This window comes from Mustela nivalis, assembly GCF_964662115.1.
Source record: "Mustela nivalis genome assembly, chromosome: 13".
NCBI classification, from domain to species: domain Eukaryota; kingdom Metazoa; phylum Chordata; class Mammalia; order Carnivora; family Mustelidae; genus Mustela; species Mustela nivalis.
This window is the reverse complement of record NC_139032.1, coordinates 82,288,454-82,308,608: the sequence shown is the minus strand read 5'-3', so window position 1 is coordinate 82,308,608 and position 20,155 is coordinate 82,288,454. Positions and strand designations below refer to the sequence as shown.

The following is a 20,155-nucleotide window of genomic DNA, read 5'->3' as shown; positions in this document are numbered from 1 at the left end:
TTTTCAAAGTGTGTTCCATGGCCGGCGCCTCGGGAACTGCAAAGGTGCTGAGGTGGGGCAGGAGACTGCCCAGCCACCACCCCTGCACCCCAGCATCCCCCCACCCCCCGCTTCCCGAAGAGCAGCTGGGCAGTTTTATGTGACAAGGCCCCCCCTGCATAAGGTGCTGCTTGGATTCTCTTCAAAGTGAAAAGAAAAGTCTGGAAGTGATCACATTGGAGGGAACATCCCACTAACTTGCTGCTGGGGTACAACCGGCTCCTCCGGAAGGGGCCAGGGGTGGGGTTGGGAATCTCAGCCTCCTACCAGCCCTGGGACTTTGGGGGATGACTTTTCCTTTCTGAAACCTCCTCCTCTTCCACAGAACAGAAAGCCTTTGATGACAGTAGCCACTCGACCAAGTAAACGAGAATTAAGTCAATCAGATGCAGAAGAGCCATCTAACCGAGTGTAAGAACTGACCGCCACCCTCACCCCGCTCCTCCAACCCCCCTCTGCCATCTCTGTTTCCCAGGAGGAGCCAATCACCTTCTGTGAGGAAGCTTTCGTGTCCCACTATCGCTCGGGAGCCATGAGGCAGTTCCTGCAGAACGCCACCCAGCTGCAGCTCTTCAAGCAGGTACCCCGCCCTCCCCGTGGAGGGTGGCCTGTCTGAACCCCTGGCGGGGATTTCTGCAGCTGTCTTACTGTGAGCGCTGAAGCTGTGGGCATCGGGGACCCAGGCCCACCAGAGGGGCTCGGGGTCTGAGGAGTAGGATGGGTGCAGAAGGGGGGGTCAGTAGCCAGGCAGCGCCAACACAAATATACCAGTCAAGTGGCATTCAGCAAGTTACCGTCAACGCATAGCCAGTGTTTTCAAAACTTGTTTTTAACTCACCGTTCCAAAGGCCCTTTCCTGTCTTGGGAAACGTGGTGGTTCTTTGGGTGTACACCAAGGCGTCCGGCTGAATGGTTTAGTCCCCTGTGTCTTTGCATAAGCTGTTACGCTTTTATTCTTTCTTTCTCTAGTTTATAGATGGGAGACTGGACCTTCTCAATTCCGGCGAAGGTTTCAGTGACGTTTTTGAAGAGGAGATCAGCATGGGCGAGTATGCTGGTGAGTTCGATTCATTTTCCCCCCTGTGCCGTGGGCTGTTATGTGGGACTAGGGCGTGCGTGGCAGGGAGTGGCTGTGGCTTCTCTCTTTCCTTCAGTGCGGGTTGGAGAGAGACTCACTTCACCCTCGGCCTTGAAATGTGTGAGGAATTCCTCTTCATTTTCTGCTGAGACAGAGGCACTTGGCCTGTCTGAGATCCTCTGTCCGGGGGTCAGTCGCTTCCCCTGGAGGGCCAGAGTCTAGTGATACATAGTGGCCGGCGTGCTGCAGCTCAGAGCGCTCGAGGCGTTGAGTTAGGAGAGCTGGCTTGACATCTGGGCCCCACCTCTAGGGAAGCCGTGAGAACTTGGTTGGGCCATGTCCCCTCTTCATCTGAAGTGTCTGCATCTCTGTGCTGAGGAGAACAGGGCCCACCTCACGGGGGTCCTGTGGAGACTGACTCGGAGTCCACGAGGACAGATGCTGGCACAGGACCACTGCTAAATGAGTGTTTCTTTCAGAGGTGAAAGTCCTCACTGCCTTGTCCCCACAGACCATTTGACCTGGAGCGATCATCCTCTCATGATTCAGAGGTGGCCTCTGAGGCCCAGAGAGGTGTTCGCGGTGGACCCTGCCTCCTGAATCCCAGTCCGGCCTTCTTTCCAAGTCCCGAAGCCTTAGCCTGTGGCAGTAAAGGCAAAACCAAATGCAAAGTCACGGTAATCAGGCCGTTGACCCGCTCTTATTGCTTGGCCCATGTCAGGTCTGGACTATGCTTCTGTGATGTGATACAACTGGTGGTTGTATCACACAACCGGTGGTTCATAGGGTCAGGCATAACCTTGCCTACAAAACCCCATTCACAGGCCTGACCAGCCTGAGCTGCACAGAGAGCGCAAAAGCGCCCATAAAACCAGTCCACGGACGTCAGAGCGAGTCAGTGTTCCTGCCACGTCCAGAGCCCCATAGAGTAAGAAACAGAAGACCAGGTTTGGCCCTCAAGGAGCGGAGTCTACTGGTAGGAGAAAGAGATGCATAACTAAAAACAAATACAGATTAAACCAGTGCAAGAAAAGGAGCAGAAATAGGCTATTTTAGGCAGGTAAAACAGGACTCCACTAATCCACGCTCTGTGGTGTGGAAGCTTCACAGAGACACAGCGCGCTCAGAGTGGAACGTGGAGTCTGAGGAGAAGACGAGCTTTATGTGCCATTGAACTAAGGCAGGCCGTTCGGAGCTGCTACAAAAGCTGTCCGGTGATAAGACCTTCTTATCCCACCGGATAAAATGAACAAGTCCCCCAACAATGCCTCCTTTTTCTTTCCCTGTCGCTACTCAAGGGTCTTGGGGCTGAGGTGGGGACATGCAGCCCTCCAGTTCCTGCCCTGGGGTGGCTCGCAGAACTTCAGAGAATGTGGGCTTTGGAGCGGGGGTTACCGGCTCTAGGGGCTGTTCAGAGGAAGGGGTGGGCGAAACTTGCAGAGGAAATGACGTTGGAGCTGTTGGTTGAGCATCGTGAGCAGAGGGAGTAGGGAATGGTGGCCAGCAAGGGGAACAGTGTTTGTGAGGGTGTGGAGGGCGGACGGGACCAAATGGCCGAGAGAGGGTGGGGCCAAGACAAGACTGGAGAAGAGAATCAGGCATGCTCAGGAGTCTGACCCCACCTCTGTCCAGTGCGCAGTGAGGAAGGAGGATTTAGGCTGCGACTGGGGCCACTGAGAGGATCGGATCTCTGGTCTGGAAAGAAAACCTGTGGCAGCAACTCCCCGCTCCCTCCTGTAGCAGTGGAGCATGGAAGCCTCCATGTGATTCTCCAGATGTTGAACTTTCCAAATCCTGCTCGCTAAGCAATTCGAGGAACTCCTGAAAGCATATGCTTTAACCACTTCTCTAACTTCTCTTTCCCAGGCAGCGATAAACTCTACCATCAGTGGCTCTCCACAGTCCGGGTAAGTGTGCAGCCCCATAGAGCCCCAGGGCCTCTCCTGAGCCTTTTGGCAGTCCCCCGCTTCCCTTGCTGCATACCCCCCCCCATTCTGCCGCAAGGTGGTCATTCAGCCCAGGGCCCTCCATTCTTGCAGCCAGAGATGCTTCTGCTTGCAAAGCCAGGCCATCTAGGTGCAGGCTTGCACGATGAGACTATCAAAGCATCCTTAGGTGAGGGCAAGGAGAGCCAGGAGAAACGTCCTCGTCTCGGGAAGCTGGCCAGGGTGTGTTGAGTAGATGTTGTTATCCTAGAGCCTTTCTGGGGGTCTCCTTCGAGACCAATGCAATTGGGAAATTTTCATGGCAAAACCAAAAATGTGTCCCTGTTGCTGCTCTGCGGTGTTTTTCACACCAAAGGCTCCTAGGAAGATGGAGAACACATCACTGAGTTTTTCACCCCCTCACTATTGTTATGAACAATGTCTTGTTGTGTGTTAGAAGCTAGGTGCTTTGGTCTTCAGAAGCCAATAAAGCCTCTGCTTGGGTTTATCAGTGTGTATGTACTGAGGGCCTCCGGTGGACCAGGCGCCACACTGGGGATACAGTCGGGAGCAGGAGGACACAGTCCCTGCCCTGGGGGCACTCCCTGTCTTCTTGGGGTTGCACGCGTAAACAGGCAACCCCAGCATAATGTGAGAAGTGTTCTCTCCTGCTTGCGGGCTGAGCTCACCACTGCCACGGCAGGTCCCTTGGAAGTGGCTGCCGTTGGCCGAGAGTAAGCAATTCCTCCATGAAAGACCTCTTTTGTTCTTCTTGGATGGCCAAACACTGCACTTGGCAAATCGTAGACAAGCAATAAGGACTTGTTGATTGATTGATAAAAGGAGTTTTAATATTCCAAAGGACCATTGAAATAAGATACTGAGTAATTTTGGAAAGCAGTATGGAATAAATGAGTGGGTAAAAATTTCATATTGGCCTACAACATAGAATGCTTTCTAGGTCAAACTGCAATGTTTTTAATTAAAGCTCAAAATTTCTAATAATGGGCCGAACCAAAAATCGTGCTAAGAGTTAATCCCTGTAATTACATTACTGTGTTTTATTCATTTATATACCCACTTGATCCAGTCTGTCTCTTTGTTCAAATCAGTGAGAGTTATCTTTCCAAACCGCCGCCAATCTGATTATTGATGCATCTGATTAAAAGTCCTCTGGAATATAGACTCCATAGCCCGGCCCCTCGAGAGCTGGCCCCACATGCCGTCCTCCCCATGATACCGACCACCAGCCGGGAACACCAGGGGGTTCCAGCATCTGCACCTGTTTCCTGCGCAGCCCTCTCTCCCTAGAATGTCCTTACCCTTCCTGTCCCCCACATGAACTCTTTGTCCTTCACAGACCAGGCCAGATGTTTCGTCCTCTAATGCCTTTTCTGACCATGCGAAGTGGGAGCTGTGTCCACGCCCCTTGGCACACAGTCAGGGCAGCTGGCCCGACCTTCGGCTGCAGCTGTTTGCCCTGGGGTGTCCCCTCCTCCCAGACCGGAGGCCCTCGAGGGTAAAGGCCAGCCTCCCTGTGACTCAGTACCCTCCGAGGCTAACACAGGGTGTCTCCGCAGCGAGCCCTCAATGAATTATCGAGAGCCTGTGCACCCTTCATGTCCGTTCGTTGCCTCCTTTGTGTCCCGGGAAGGCCAGCCTCCCTCCCCTTCTCCTCTGTTCTCCCAAAGAAACTGATCCGAGAAATTGGTGTGTTGGATTTGTACGAAAGCCATGATTCACGTCGATGGCTACTCATTCTTTCCTTCCCTCAAGATGTCGAAGTTAAGGAAGGCAGCCTACCAGGGTGATTAAAAATCACAACACAGAAAACCCAGGTGAGGAAAGGAAGGCTGTAGCCAAACCAACTAGAACTTCTTCAGAAGCCGTAGATTACTGTGGGGAAACCTGGCCTCAGAGAGCCTGTGAAGAGCTTTTCTTCCAGCCAGCGGACAGGTGCCAAGTGCAACACTGCGTCCCCCTGCGGCCAGTTACCGCCACCCGCGTGCGCTCCCGGCTCTGGCTCTCCCGGTCCCCACCCATAGCGCTTCTGCCGCCGCCATAACTAATTGCCCGGCACCGGTTACCATCCAGGCCTGTTTCTCTAATTAAATTACACGCTCTTGGAATGTTGCTTAACTTGTTCAGAGAGAAGAGGTTTTTTGTTGGTGTTGGCCCACTCTGTCTTGAGTCCCGGTCGCTAATTGACGTTTCTATTACAGAAAGGAAGCGGAGCAATTCTGAATACCGTGAAAACGAAAGCGAACCCGGCCATGAAGACGGTCTATAAATTTGTGAGTACTGGTCTCGGTCCCAGGACCCCGACAGACGGGTCCCTCGGCCTGAGGAAGCTCTTCAGCCTACCTGACCCTGTACCGCAGAAAGGATTCAGGGGCTGCTGTGCGGTTTCCCAGAGCTTCCAAGGCTCTTAGAATTACGTAGTGTTGATTATCTGGTGACCAGGTCAGTGACATTTTTCATGTTAAACGGTTTCCACTCCCAGTTGCTGCAATCAAGAAATGGGAAGCCACTGGTTTTAGCTTTTAGTAGAGGGTAGACCAGGGGGTGCGGATGCTGGCTGCTCCGTGCGTGTGTCCCTGAGACCCGCAGGTGTGGCCGGCCGAGCATTCTGGCAAAACCTTTCCTATGGGGATCCCCACCGTCCCATCTGAACGAAGCCGCTCCTTTGCCGGTTAGTGAAGAGCGTTCATGGTGGGACACACTCCCTGACCATTGTCCCCAATTCCTTCCTCGTCTCTCTCACCACTGCCCTGTAGGATGTGCATTGTTTGTGAGACTCATGCCCACAGCAGAGAGAAAATAGGAGAACACGTCAGCTCCCGCTCTGATGTTCCATCCCTTACAAGCCTCAAGTATTTTTTTTTTCTCATGGTTTCTCTTGCTTGCTAATTTGACTGTGAGCCACTTCATGGGGTGGTTTTGTTTTATTTCCATTTTTAATTTTGTTAGTCCTTTCTGTGCTTAAACTATAGTTATTTTAACCAGGCGGGTGGCTGCCAACAGAACCACACAGGTCTAAAATGACAGAAAATAAAAGCCAGGGTGTGTGCCGAAATGAGATTGAAAGAAATGGCACTGGGGAACCCAGCGATGTGTCTGCTCAGGCCAGTCAGCCCAGGCAGAAAATTGGTCCTGAGGCCCTGGCCTGGTGAAATGTAATAGATATTCAGATTCTTAAAGCTGCTGTTCCATCTACACTTGCTGGGAGCTGTCACCAGGCTGCTAAGATAAATAATTATAGAGAGCAGAAGAAGGCCTTTGGAAGGAGGGAGGGGAAAAAAAAAACTCAGTGCCATCAAAATGCAGCAAATAAAATCTCTGTCGCCTCTTTAACGTTTTTTTTTTTTTAACCTTTTAACATTGTATTTGTTTTTTTAGCCATTATGTTTTTCGACTTGATGATCCCATTTTTTTCCTTCTTTTTTCTAGTAATCAGAGAAGGTGATTCACGACGGATTGAAATCAAGCATAGTCCCTGCTGGAAACAGAGAGGGAATCTTAACTTAAATTAATTTTTCATGCAGGCAAAAGATCATGCAAAAATGGGAATAAAAGAGGTGAAAAACCGCTTGAAGCAAAAGGTACTTGAAGTTCTTATTCAAAATGTATAAGCACCGTGTATGAAATGCGTGGCCACAAAAAAGTATGATGTGATCAATAGAGGGCTGTTTGACACAGTGTTGTTAGCACACTTCAAAATGCATTACCAGCTGTCCGGGAGTTTTCACACTGTTATAAATATTCACAGACAAAAAAACTGTCTTCAAATAACATTAAGCCTGGCTTAAACCCACAAAGGCAAGCAAGTTCAGAGTTAAGCACCGTCGGTCTGCCCCCTGCCCACCCCTCCGGGCCTGGGGCTCACAGGGCTCTCTGGGAATCGGCTCGGCCTCCCCTTCCGGGCCAGTCTGCTTCCCACCGCTGACCTCTGCCCTGGGACGGCTGGTCACCAAAACCAAGAAGCATCTCCAGGGAAATGACCTCCATGGTCTGGGCGTGCATGTGACCGCCACACAAACACGGGACACACAAAGGGGTGGGTTTCAGGAGGACGCTGCAGGCTGTCCTCACAGTGCTGGCCTGACCAAGAGGAACCCAGCGGCTCTGGTCTGAGACTCTTGGGCAACAGGGCAAGGACTCTGATTTGTCTTCTTGGACCATCAGTAAAATGGTACGGAATCCTACAGGCTCCGTGCTGGCCAGGAGCCCCCTGCCTGATTGTCTAGCCGAGTACAAGGAGGTTAACACAGCAGAGGGAATTTTTATATGATAACGGATGTCGTCCTTATCACAATTGCCACCCTTCGATAACCACCTACTGAGAATGGACCAGGCCGCGAGCTGTCACACTGAAGCCGTAGAACGACCCTGGGCAGTTATGATTCCCATTTCCTGTGTAGAGAGCCTAGGCTGTGGTGCAGAGGTGAAGAAACTTGCCTAAGGTCACACTGCTGGGGCCTGTAAAGCCTGGATCGGGTTCCAGACCCCTCCATTTCCAGTGTCCACGCCCTTACCATGGCAGACTTTCATACAGCCCTCCAGAAACAAGTGTTTGCTTTCCAAAAGATGGTTGGGAGCACGTACTTCATTATCCCCCACCCCCCAGATGTGCAACTCTAACAAGGGCCTTTGTCTGTCTCGGCAGTTTTTTTAAAAAATTGAAAGCAGTTTTAATTTTATGAAGTCAGAACGGACCTCTAATTAACTTGAAACGGTCCAAGGAATTGATTCCTTTCTTTTAATTGCAAAATAATTTGTTCCGACTAAGCATTTAAATTCCGAGCTTCAGCTGAGAATAAGTTTTTAACAGCTGAGATTCCAGTCCCCAAATAAAAATCCTGTCCTGGACATCCAGGTAGACCCTCACGGTGGTCGGTTGTGCCCTGCCAGCGGTGGGCAGGTGGAATTCTTCCCTTGGATATTAAGGCTGATCCATAGTTTTTTGTTTTTATTTTTGTTTTTTAAATCTCCTATCCCAGTCTCATGGAAGTGAGTTGGATAAAATATAGAGTGGCAGGGAGGGGGTAGTTCTCACACCAAACTTTCAAGCCTCCTTGACGACCTGATCGTAGGCTCAGCTGGTGTTAGAACAGTCCTTGAACTAAGTCGAGGAAGGGGTCCCCCCTCAGGCCGCGGACAGGTGCTTTCCATTGGTTGGATCTGCTCTCTGCACGCCATCACCTCCCTCCCAGTACGTGGGAGCCTTGGGCCTGACGAAAATCCCCTCTTTCTGATACGTAACATTTCTGCAGATAACCAGCGAAGCCCCCATTTTTTGATGTTGTCGTTCAAAGGTTCGCTTAAACAATCTAGATCACCCTCTTTCCACGCCACCTCCCCTTCCTTTCCTTGATAGTATCTGAAGCAGGTTTTTCTCCCCCTCCCCTTCTCCTCTTCCCCCTGCCAGTCTTTTCAAGAATAGCTTCAGGAGGTAACGTTCTATAGAAAGTGTCAGTACATTTCAGGTGACACGAATGGTGAAGGCATTTTATAGAAATGTGGCTTGTCACCATCGGACTGTTGACAGATCTATTAGTGCACCTTTTTCAATTTTCACTTTTCCCCCCTTCGGTCTTACAGATTTCTACAGACTTGATATTTTGCAGTTGTTCTTGGAAGAGCGATTTTGTAATTGAAACTCTAGCATTGTTCAGTGCAGACAGGACTTGGTCTTCAGCCGTGCTCTCCTGCTCCCTTTCTTGAGCTAATTTAGGATTTGGCTCCATCTGACCTCTCTCACTGCAGTAGAAAATATTTCCTTGGTTTTTTTGTTCCCCTCCCCTCTGCCCCCTCCCCTTCGCATGGCAACATATCCGTGTGGCTCCCCAGATGTGTCTAATACAGACATCTCAAGTTTGGTTTCTGCTATGAAATCGAGGCAGTTCCCAACAAAGATCCAATTTTCAAATGTACTGGGTTGCCACCTGGCCTCCTCTACCTCCGCATAGTGATGGTGACCTCGCAGATATAATCAAGAACCCAGTCTTGCCCTCTGCGCTCTCGCCTTGGGTTTGAATTGCAAATAGAAAATGTGGGGCCGACCTGCGGAGAGGTCACCACGGTGTGTGGAGGGTCCATCTCTAATATGACTGAGCAGGGCCCCTTTTCCATCCCTTGTTCATTTGTGCTGCAGATTTTCAAAGCATCTGAGAGAGGAGCTTTCAGGGTATCCGTGTGACCATTGGCAAATAATTGTTAATAGATACTATAGTGTGGCTTTATTCCGTACCGGCTCTGCTTCAGCCCAACAACAAAAAAAGAAGGATGGATAGCATATTTCTCTGGATAAATGCAGCAAGGTGGTCAAGTTCTTCTGTAGCTTGGCCTCCTTTGAAGTCTGACTTGCTCAAAATTAGGAAGAAGAAGCGGCCAAGATGCTACCCAGCTGCCGCTTTCTAAAGGGAGGACGGGGCGTCTCCCCGCCGGACCTGGCGTGTGGGAGGATGCCACGTGCCTGGGCTCCCAGCTGTCAAACCGACTTGCCGCCTCTGCCCATGCCGTGCAGGGCTGGCATCACAGTGGTCTGTCTGAAAGACGATGGCCGCACACTTGCTCCTTCTCGCCTGCAGGGAACATTAAGATACTCACCTAAGGGCATCATGTTTACGTCCATTGGGAAACCCCTGGAAGATGAACTTCTCTTCCTCCGGTATTGGACTGAGTCACATGGACCCATTTCACGGCCCTTTTGAAAGTTCCTAAATCTTTGCTCCCAGAAAGCCAAGTCGAGCTTGTCGATGTGAAAGTTTGTGACGGAGAGGAGCAAATTCACAGTTAGGTCAACGTAGCCTTGAGTCTCTGGACACATGTTTCCTAGTGTATTGAAGGGAGTAAGCATGAGTGGGGCAGGGAGATCTAGATAGACTCTCGTAGAACAGATGTTTTCACACCTTACCCCACAACTGTCAGTTCCCTGTCTCCTGCACATTAAAATACGCTACAGCCTCAATCACAGATATTCCAATTCTGGATATTGTTTTGATATCAATATTCATATTTTAATTTGCATTCGCTGTGGTGTGAAGTAGACTGCGAGAGAAGGGCAGTGTACGAATCTGAAAACGGAGACCAGCAGCCCGAGTCAGAGGTGTGAGAGGGTCTGCCTCACGCCCCCTCCCCCCGGGGGCCTTTGAACCCCCAGCACAGCGGTGTGTGTTTGGGCTTCTGAGGTACCTAATCAGGTTTAGTGGGGGTTGCAAAGGATAGTAACTCCGTGAACTTGAGTAAGTTAGTAGTCCTCTCCCAACGGTTTTTCTCTCATGTAACTAGGGAAAGGATCGACTTTTACTGGGTTGTTAGAAGGATTAGAAAAGGTAATCGCTTTCAGCAGCAACAACACTTAGGAGCCACTCAGGAACCGGGAATCTCCATCTTGTTCATTTCCTCTTATCCCACGTCCAGAGCAGCCGACCTGTCCAGACCCCCACGTGTGCACACTCTGAGGGCATGGCTTGCAGGGGATCCCCTCCCTTTTGGTCATGCACTTGGCCACCAGAGCAGTTTTTCTAGAACACAGCACTGAGTCTCTCTCTTGATTAAAATTTTTCAGACCTTCCTCCACCTCAGCCTGGAGGACTTCTTGGAATGCCCCAGCTTCTGAGAGACTTGTCCTTCCTTAACCAGGCAGTGCTCTCTCATACCCCTGGCCCAGAAAACGCCACCACGTCTCTGCCTCATGAAGTCATAGCCTCGGCTCCTTCCGGGTCCAGCACCTTCCCGAGCTCCTACCCAAGGCCACTCGGACCCCTTCCTCCCCTGGGTTTCTGCCTCTGACTTCTCAGAGGTACTCAGTCCAGCGACGTACTATATGCTGTCCCTGCCTCCTCCATAGGCGGGTGGAGGTTAGACACCCCCAGTCATGACTTTTGATTCCAGCAAACTCTTAGGGAAAGGGACAGGAACTGAATGAGTTTCTGACCCCTTTACTTTACCAAGAGATGAGAACTGGTTGGGCCCCAGGGCTCCTGGTAAGAGATGTGTTACTCTGTGGTGGCCCCTGACCCACAGCTCTGTCTAGTTTCTTCCTCCTGTGTGACCCTTCCGGAAGGAACAGATTTACCCCTCCTGTCAGCTTCTTGGTTTTGCATTTTCAAAATGACATTTCGACAGGTTTTTTTTTTTCTGTTTACAAACAAAAAGCATGTTTATTGGAGACAGTTCAACAAATCAGACAAGCAAAAAGAAAATGATCTTGTTTTATAACCTGCATTTTCACTTACTGTATTCTGAGCATTTCCCGACCACTGAATGTTTCTTCTGCACGACATTGTTTTAAGTGGCTACAGAAAATGTTATCTGATGGACATGTATTCATCAGTCCCTTTCTTGGATACTTAACTTAGGTCCAGTTTATTTTCTAGGCCAAATATTCTTGTAGTAAAACATGGCAGGAATTCTTAATTATTTCATTAGGATAAATTTCTAGGAATGTAATTAATGGGCCAAAGGGCACGCACCTCTTTTAGGATTTTGCTATAAATTGCCAATTTGTATTCCCTCTAGAAAGGTATGAGGGTGCCTGTTTTCCCAAACCCTTTGCCTGTTTTCCCAAACCCTCAGCTCATTCTGAGCCCACAGTTTCTTTAATCACAAAATCTCTACCGTGTGTGTGAGATCCCTGCTAGAAGATACAGCAGAGGATGTGAGTTGGCCCTATTTCTTTCTCGACTAGGGCTCCCCCAACTCTGCTGTCCCTGGGAGGAAGCAGTTGTCCTTCCCCAGCTATAGGAAATAGTGAAGAAGTGAATAAATTGGCAGGGCGAGCCACGGGACTTTGTAAGAAGTCTTTTTGCACTCTGGGATCTTCTAACTGAAGAAAATTAATGTGCGGCACTGTTTTTTCAATGCACAAGCACATTTGTATATCGGACACATTTGCCTTCCAAATGTTCAACTCAATTTACACAGATTGATCAGAGAGCGTGTACTGTATATTCAAGGCTCTGGGGCAGAGAACCCAAACCCCAAGGACCTGACCGTCTTTAGGGATAGGAAGTAAGTGCAAAGAGAGCATGAGGGGTGGCGGCCGAGGGCCAGTGTAACCGAAGGGGAAAACCTGATGGTCCGTTGAGTGCCTCCTCAACTCAGTACCTTCACAGATGTGTTGTTGTGGGTCAATACTGGTATAAATGCCAGAAATCGCAGAGCTCTTGGTTCCTCCGCTTTCTAGCTGTCTAGCTTTGGGTGAGTTGCCCCCTTTGAGCCTTGTTTCCTCACCTATAAAAGAGCGATAATCCTGTTTACCTTGTGGTCGCTGTGGAAACTGAGTGTGATCCTGAGGGTCAAGGGTCTGGAAAAGTGCCTGCCGGTAGTAGGCACTCAACACAGCCCAGGGAAGCTCTTTCTAGATGGTGCTCTTTTTCCATTTTGCAGGGGATGCAGAGCTGACGTTCCGTGTGCCCGGGACCGTAGCATGCTCCGAGCTCCCTCATGTTTCATCTCCTTTAATTCTTTCTTTTCTTAGCTTTGATGTTCACCAAGCAGGTGGTGGTCTCCCCTTTGTAAAAATAAAGAAATAGGTACAAAAAGGTTGAAAAGATCAACGAGTTAATGGCAAAAACAAATCTAGAAAACAGTGTTTCCTTCTAAGCTTAAACTAAGGCACCTTTCCCAAAACCCCCACATACAATTTTTTAAAAGAGCTAACATCTTATAGTTTTTATTACCATCAGTATTTTCCCGCCATGTACCCTTACTGCTCCATTTCTTTCTTTTTTCTTTTCAGCTAGTCACTCAGTATTTTTCCTGAACTAAAATGGATTCTTTTCCTCTCTTTTTCGTTTTTTCTTTTTCTTTTTCTTTTCTTTCTTTCTTTCTTTCTTTTTTTTTTTTTTAACTGTTTAGCTTTACTCAACCTTTGTGTCTGTCTGCTCAGTAACCCCACCTGGATCCAGAATGCCCGTCTTGCCCTTTGTTACTTTCTGGCACAGATGGAGCCCCTCCCCTTCTTTGTTCCACTTGACCCGAGCACCTTAGGGCAGCCCCTTTTCTAAAAGAGCCATTTCTAATTGGCTGTCGGCAGCCTCTCATCACGCAGCCTCAGCCAGGCTAAGACTTGGGGGCCACTTACCGAAGGCCCGCCCTGCGAAACCAAGAGGCCATCATCACCTCCCTGTGTTGTTACCAAGCAGGGCTAGAGGCGGCAGCTGGGTGTGTGGGGTTGAATGTAGCAAGGTCCCTGCAGTTTATTATAATAAAGTTTATACCTTATTAGTTGGTCTTCTGTTTTTACCAAGTGTTGTACTTAGTACGTTATTGAGTCCTAATATTCTAGACAAACTCGTATCACTGTTTCCTTTAGTCCTCACAGCTACCCTATTCCCATTTTACAGACGAGGAGACAGAGATTCACACATGTTCCATGCATTTCTTCCTTAATGCATTATTACCCAGGGAGGGACCACTGTCCTCCATTTGTCACCATTCTCTTTATTTGCCTAAGTTAAAAGCAACCCATTGTCAAGTCTTTTGTGTGCAAAATTTAATGAGTACTAGAATCCAATGTCTTCTTGACCAAAATATGTCTTTGTTTTTGCAATGAAAAGAATTGGAATTTTTATTTATTACCTCATTCTGACTGGGAGTATTTTTACTTGGTTAAAAAAGATTATTATTTAGGGGCGCCTGGGTGGCTCAGTGGGTTAAGCCTCTGCCTTCGGCTCAGGCCATGATCCCAGGGTCCTGGGATCAAGCCCCACATCGGGCTTTCTGCTCAGCAGGGAGCCTGCCTCCTCCTCCCCTCTCTCTCTCTCTCTCTGTCAAATAAAATAAATAAATCCTTTAAAAAAAAAAAAAGATTATTATTTAAATGGTTTTTATTTGTACATTTATTCTCTGCCTTGCTCCAACGAACAGCTAGGCAACTTTCACAACTTGGGGGAAACGTGTGATCCGTACAGCATAAGTGGGTACCATCCCCATCCCAAAGAACCAAAAAAAGCATCACCTGCCTTTTGCATATTGGGATTTTTCTTTTCTTTATACATCGACTTCATTCAACAGCAGCTCAAAATTAAATGTATATTTCTGAATTTCAGTATATTACTTTGGTCCCCCAAATGTTCTCCAAGTCATAAAATCCAAACTCAGACTTGGGCCTCCTCATTCTCTGCCAGAGAGACTAACTAAGGCTAGGAAAGGCGGGGAGCACAAACATCTCATTTTTCACAGACAGTAACGTCATCAGTAAACAAGCCTGGAGGAAGTGTCCATACTCACAAATAACAAAGTACGCAAATTAAAACAACAATGAGGTCTAATTTTGCACCTCTTAAATTAGCAATACATTTTTAAAATGATAAGGCTAACTAACAGGTACCATGAAACTGGTAACTCATCCATTGCCAGTGGTTGGTATAAATTGGAAAGCAATTTGGTAGAGTGAATAAAAAGGCTTAAAGTGTTTTATATCGTTTGACCTAGTAATTTCATTCCTAGGGATTTCTAGAAAAGAAAGAATCCAAAAGAAAGAAAAACTGACGCTTATCACTGTGGTGTTTAGGAAGGAAGGAGGGAGGGAAGGAATAACCTAAATACCCAATAATAGCAGAATAATTTATTAAATCATTATATATCCACTCAATGAGATATTATGCATCTATTAAAATTATCATTAAAATGACTGTAGCACCGTGGAGATGCTTATAATATAGTAGGAAAAAATAGAATGTAAAATTATGCATGAGCTGTGATTGCAAGTAATTTTTAAATGTCTGCACGTGGACAAAGTGAATATGTAAAAATGGAAATAGCTGTGTAAGGTAGTAGGACAGAAAGATCCCCCCCTCCGCTATTATGAATTATTATGTTGTCTTTGTAACTTCGTGTGTATGATTGTGGTTTACCCTGTCCTTAAAAGTCAAAGAGCCAAAGTTACCCTTCTGCTTCCTCCATCTGCAGCAGGAGGAGAGGCTGTGAACATCCCAGAGGGAGTGTTCTGTGGCAGGCCCCTGAGCTGTGGGGTCGGAGGGGGGCACCTGCTCGCGGCAGGTGCCTTGACCCCAACACCAACCCCGACTGGCTTCTCCCTACAGGACATCACCGAGAACGGCTGTGCCCCCACTGCGGAAGAGCAGCTGCCGAAGACCATACCGTCCCCGCTGGTGGAGGCCAAGGACGCGAAGCTCCGAGAAGACCGGAGGCCAATCACAGTCCACTTCGGACAGGTATGTACCCTGGCCCTTGGACTGGTCTTGTTTTCGTTTTGTTTTGTTTTGTTTTGTTTTGTTTTGTTTTGTTTTGTTTTAGCAGAAGCTGGAGCATTGCAGGAGACAGGCTTTTCGTTTCCACTCTCTTTGGCAAAACCACTCCATGGAGCTTTGCACATCTTTGAATGTTTATTTGGTACAAACATGGTTCGAAGGGGAATTTTTCAAAAATTTTGAGGAAACAGCATGGCTCTGGTCATAAACGAGCTCAACTTTTGAATGAAGTCATTAAATGCAGCTGCCACCTCCCCCACTCCAAGGCCCTCCATGGAAGGCGCCTCTGTTAGCTAAGCATCTCATTAGAACACTTTAGCATCCCAGGCCCTTCTTTGCACCTTCAAATAAAAGGCAACAAGCGAAGTCTTAAAAAAAAATCAATTAGGAGTTCTTTATTAATGTACTTCCTGAAAATCAATACTGGGAGTCGTGCTTCTCAGAGCAAACCCCCGCGCTACTCTTCAAGAGATCCAATTCCTTCACCAACTATTTCTGATGACCCGAGCATTGGAAAAATTGTCTATTTGTTTGATTTTTCTTCCCCTTTAAGTAAAACATTGCATTCTGTATGGAAACTGAATTTTTAAATCTATTTCCAAGCCATGGTTGTGTTTTTAGTTGAAAAAGATTGTACACTGCCCCCGATTTCTCTCGAACTGACTCTCTTGATGAGCAAAAGTCATACTTATTTCATTTGTGGAAAATGGCTGTCAGCAAGATGGGACTGTGACAAGCATTTGCAGGGTTCCTTATTTTTAAATCACTTGATTCTTGAGCCATTTATTAGATGGAGCATGATTAAAGTCGTCTTTATGATTTTATCTTAAATACTGTTGCTTTTTCATCACATAAAGGATCTAAAAACATACATTTTAAGTGCCCTGTTTTTAACAGACATTTATCAAGTGCCTACTGTGTACCAGCATTGAGCTCTTTAGAAATGAAGAGAATTAATGAAATGGTTGCTCTGGGTTATTAGGTTAAGGGGTGAGTTTGTTGACATATGAGAATCTTCTCTGTAATTAGTGTTTTCAGATAATGCATTCATACATCTTAAACTTGGGGAGGTTCGTCCCTCTTTCGGATTTTACACTTAAAAAGGACGTTTTAAGAATTGAAGCATAGTAGTGAGAGACAGGAGCATTCTCGGGGCCGTACTCCCTTGGTCCATGCTTCTCTTTTGGATGATGTTGTGTTTCCACCCCTGAAGAGCTGCCTTCTGTGGGGCTCAGGCCCTGTTGGAGAAATCTGCACCCCGGTTTCCTGGCGGAGTTTGCTGCAAGCACAGCCCCAGTTGTAACCAGCATGGCATTCCAGAGCCAGCTTCCTGCTTTCCTTTGTCCTCATTCCTGCACACACTAACCTTCCCATGAAAAGAGCCCCTCGCTGGAGTTTGAAGCCCATTACAGAGAAAGAGGGGGCGGGGGAGAGGGATTTCATGGTGTTAAACATTCCATTTTCGAAACACAAAAAAGGAGGCCCTATTTGAAATGGAGAAAAACCTTCTTTCCATTTCAGCAAGAAGTAGAGATGCTTTAATGTCATTCCCAGCTAAATGCAGAATAAGAGTGTGTGTGTATGTGTGTGTGTGTGTGTGCGCGTGCGTGTGTGTGTGTGTGCGCGCATGCACGCGGGTGAGGGATAAACAATTAAAAAAGCCACCCCAAACTCTGTTGAAATAAGAGCTGTCTGTGCCTTCACAGGTCTGTAAACTGGAGAGGATGAAAGTGGCTTTTTCTCCCCGTTTGTCACTTCCCTCACGTGGCTGCCAGCATTATGCAAGTATACAGGAAGGCAGGAATTTTTTTTTTTAATGCATGCATGCGGATTAAGGTCAAGCCCCAAGTATCAGCCATGCAGCGGGCTCTGCCTTACAGCTGCAGCCAGCAGAGCCTACCCACAGCCGCGAGATGCCTTAATTGAGACGTGCTGTCAAAGTGACAAACACATTTGCATACAGTCTACACTCTATTTATTTTCTCTGGAAAGGTCTACAGTCTGCTGTTGGTTGAACATTCTTAATCAGTTTGCTGTAAGTGAACTGCCAGCCAGCTCACTTGTGCCGGGCCGCTTCTTCATTAGGTGACAGATTAGCTGCAGGGGGGATGGGCCAGGGAAACCGCAGACCCCTTTCTTTTAACTCTTTCCGGCTGGCTTTGCCAACCCCCCCTTGTTCGGTTGTCCTTCAGCGCTTTTCCCTGGCGCCCGCCCGGTTTGATGAGCCCGTGACCGGAACCAGCAGTGTTTCTAGAGCACCTACTACTGGCAGGGATGAGTTTTAGGGACTTCTAGGCTCCTCAAAGAACAGTCTTTTGAGTTCCCTTTCAGAAATTTGTGCCACACCCTCCTACCATCTGTGCTATTCTTTTCCTTGCTGTTTTTCTTTAAATAGACTCAGACCTGACATCCGTACCAGCTTTAGTCGTATGATAAGTAATGACGTTGACAAGATCACAGGCCTGACGTACTAGTCCAGTTTTTTTTTTTTTTTTCCTAAGGCCTATCAAAAAAATCTTTTTAAGTGTCAATCCATACATGGCCTGAACCACTCATGGGGGCCCAGCAGTACGCATTCTGTTTTGGGAAAGCGTGTCATCTCTGCCCTAGCCCTTCGAGGAAGGGACCACTAGCTGCAATTTAGGGACCCAGAGCTAGAGCCCAGGGACCCGAAGGGACCTGGCCAGGGCCACGGTAGCCAATACAGCAACCTAGGACAGTCTAGCTACAGAGCCCACGCCAGCTCCCTCACCAAGCAGGGATTTCAGTTGTTTGATGTCTGTGAAAGCCCGTTCATCCAGCGAGATAATTTGAACTACCCAGACAGCGACGATGTCCTCAGAAAGACTTTGCCTTGGGTTAGCGTTTCGGTGGATCTCATTCTTTAAGAGCACTGAGCTCTCCAGCGGGGACAGAGACTGCTGAGGTGGTTATTACATCCCAGGAGTGCTCTGTGTCGCCAGCCAGGGGACCTTCGTGGGGACACGGGGTGGGGTGGCAGGGAGCCAGCGGGGGCCTGTGTGGGACCCCTCAGACGCAGCTGTGTGGGGCGCTGGCCAGAGCTGCCTCTGCCGGGGCAGAGAAGGTGCTCTCCTGTCTCTCGGCCTCATGGCAGCTTCCTTCTTTGAGGCCATGACCACCCCTTCCGTTTAATGATGCATCTGTCCATCCATGTATTGGGTCCTACAAGGGGCAGAATGAGGGAGACAGAACAGCCAATGCACAGTCCAACCCAGAGCGGTGAGAACGGAAGTGAGGTGAGCCCGGGACACTTGGGGCCCCACAGAGGCCATCCCTGCACCCTCAGGACCACTCTCTGCAGCCCCAAGTTGGGCCCTATCAATTAAGAAGTGTTTTGTCAGCCAGCTGAACTCACAAATAGTTCATTTGTTTTCTAGAACAGGCACACGTGTCACCACGCGGTGCTCGCGATCACTGTTGATGGTTCCAGACGAGCAAAACAGATTCTCAGTGAGCCCCTGCACGGCTTCTGTGAAGCGTTCAGAAATCTCAAATAACTTGAGAATGCCTGTTCCTACCTTGAAAAGTATTTAGGTTTGGAGAGGCTTTAAATAACTCTTTTTGTTTCCCCTCCCAAGTTCGGAATAGTTGAGAAATAAGGCCCAGGAGATAGACAAATGAGAGGAAAATGCCAGCCTTTTTTTACTGATAAGACTCAAAGGAGAATGCTGTTTTAGACCTGAGGCCAGATGGGCTTGCTAAAACTTCCCTTCAGAATTACAGAGACGAAGCTACCCGCACAGGAGAAGGGGACGGCTGCAGGCAGCACCCAGCAGGGCCCCGGACCGGCCGCTCGGTGGGAGGGAGCCTCGAGGGCCCGTGGAGCCCAGAACATGCTCAGGGAAGCCCTCCTCTTCTCCTGGCGGGAGTGAGTAAGGGGGTGCAGAGAGAAGCTAAGGACCTCCCCCCCCTTGCCTTGTGTTTTTCTCTCCTGGGCAGGGGAGTGGACATGCCCTCCTCTCTGTAGGTGTGGAGACTGAAGAAGCAGTGTCCTGCACTCACCCCTCAGCCAGAACCTCTTGTCTCGACCCCTTCTTCAGGGAGATGAGCAGAGGTAACACCTCCGGGAAAGGCAGACGCTCCCTGCTTCTAATAAGGTGGACAGGCCACTAGGTGCTTTTACATCTCTGCTTGTTTCACTGAGTCTTGATCAGCTGGTGAGGAAGAAAGCACAATACGCATTGTGCTAACAAGGAGACAGGCATGGAAGACGTGTGCTTGAACTGGTAGCTAACTGACACTGCGTCACCAGCAGCAGCTCTGCCTCTCAGGGCCACCCCCCCACCCCTGGCCAGGGCCACCTGACTGACTGTGGGAGCCCAGTGACTAGCCTCTGGTCCCGCCTACATGCTGGCAGTGCCGCGTGCCTGGCCGGTCGCCAGGCCTCCTCAGGAAGTGGGAACACAGGGCTCCCCCAGAAACTTCAGGGTAAACCCACAGGGCCCCCTTCCTGTGCTCACTCCAAATGACTGATCCTGCAGACGAGGTGACTGCCTGCCTTCCAATCTGGTAGCTTCCAAAATGTACATTCTCCCAATGGAGCCAAGGTTTCTGAATCTCTTTAACATAAAGCTTGAAAAGCCAGTTAAACCGAAGCCCAAACTAAGCACTGTCATGTCTCCCAGAGATCTGGGACAGAGGGGTTTGGCTCCACCCCCCAGGAACAGCTCTTGGAATATGGTTGCCTGCTCGTCTGTGCACATGGAGAGCTCTGGCTTGACAAGCATGAGCTGGGTCACTTAGTGCCAGTCTCACACTTGGCCGGAAAAGCTGCCCAGCCAGTAAATGCCTTCTCAGCACGCTTGGCTCCGAGTGCCTTGAGAAACCCCTTCTGCCCCATTGAGCTTGGAAGTCACACATGATTCCCTTCA

At 48.7% G+C, this 20,155-nt stretch overlaps 1 protein-coding gene across 16 annotated transcripts in view; it reads left to right on the top strand.

Moving 5' to 3' along the window:
• The window catches only part of DENND1A (DENN domain containing 1A), a 496,373-nt gene that overhangs the window by 431,356 nt on the left and 44,862 nt on the right, over positions 1 to 20,155 (top strand). For all 16 annotated transcript variants that reach the window (XM_082695480.1, XM_082695471.1, XM_082695477.1 and 13 more), the window contains 6 exons: positions 515 to 619; positions 1,009 to 1,096; positions 2,984 to 3,024; positions 5,265 to 5,336; positions 6,588 to 6,644; positions 15,096 to 15,227. In XM_082695480.1, coding sequence (XP_082551606.1) covers positions 515 to 619; positions 1,009 to 1,096; positions 2,984 to 3,024; positions 5,265 to 5,336; positions 6,588 to 6,644; positions 15,096 to 15,227 — 495 coding nt within the window. The remainder of the gene's footprint in view (positions 1 to 514; positions 620 to 1,008; positions 1,097 to 2,983; positions 3,025 to 5,264; positions 5,337 to 6,587; positions 6,645 to 15,095; positions 15,228 to 20,155) is intronic.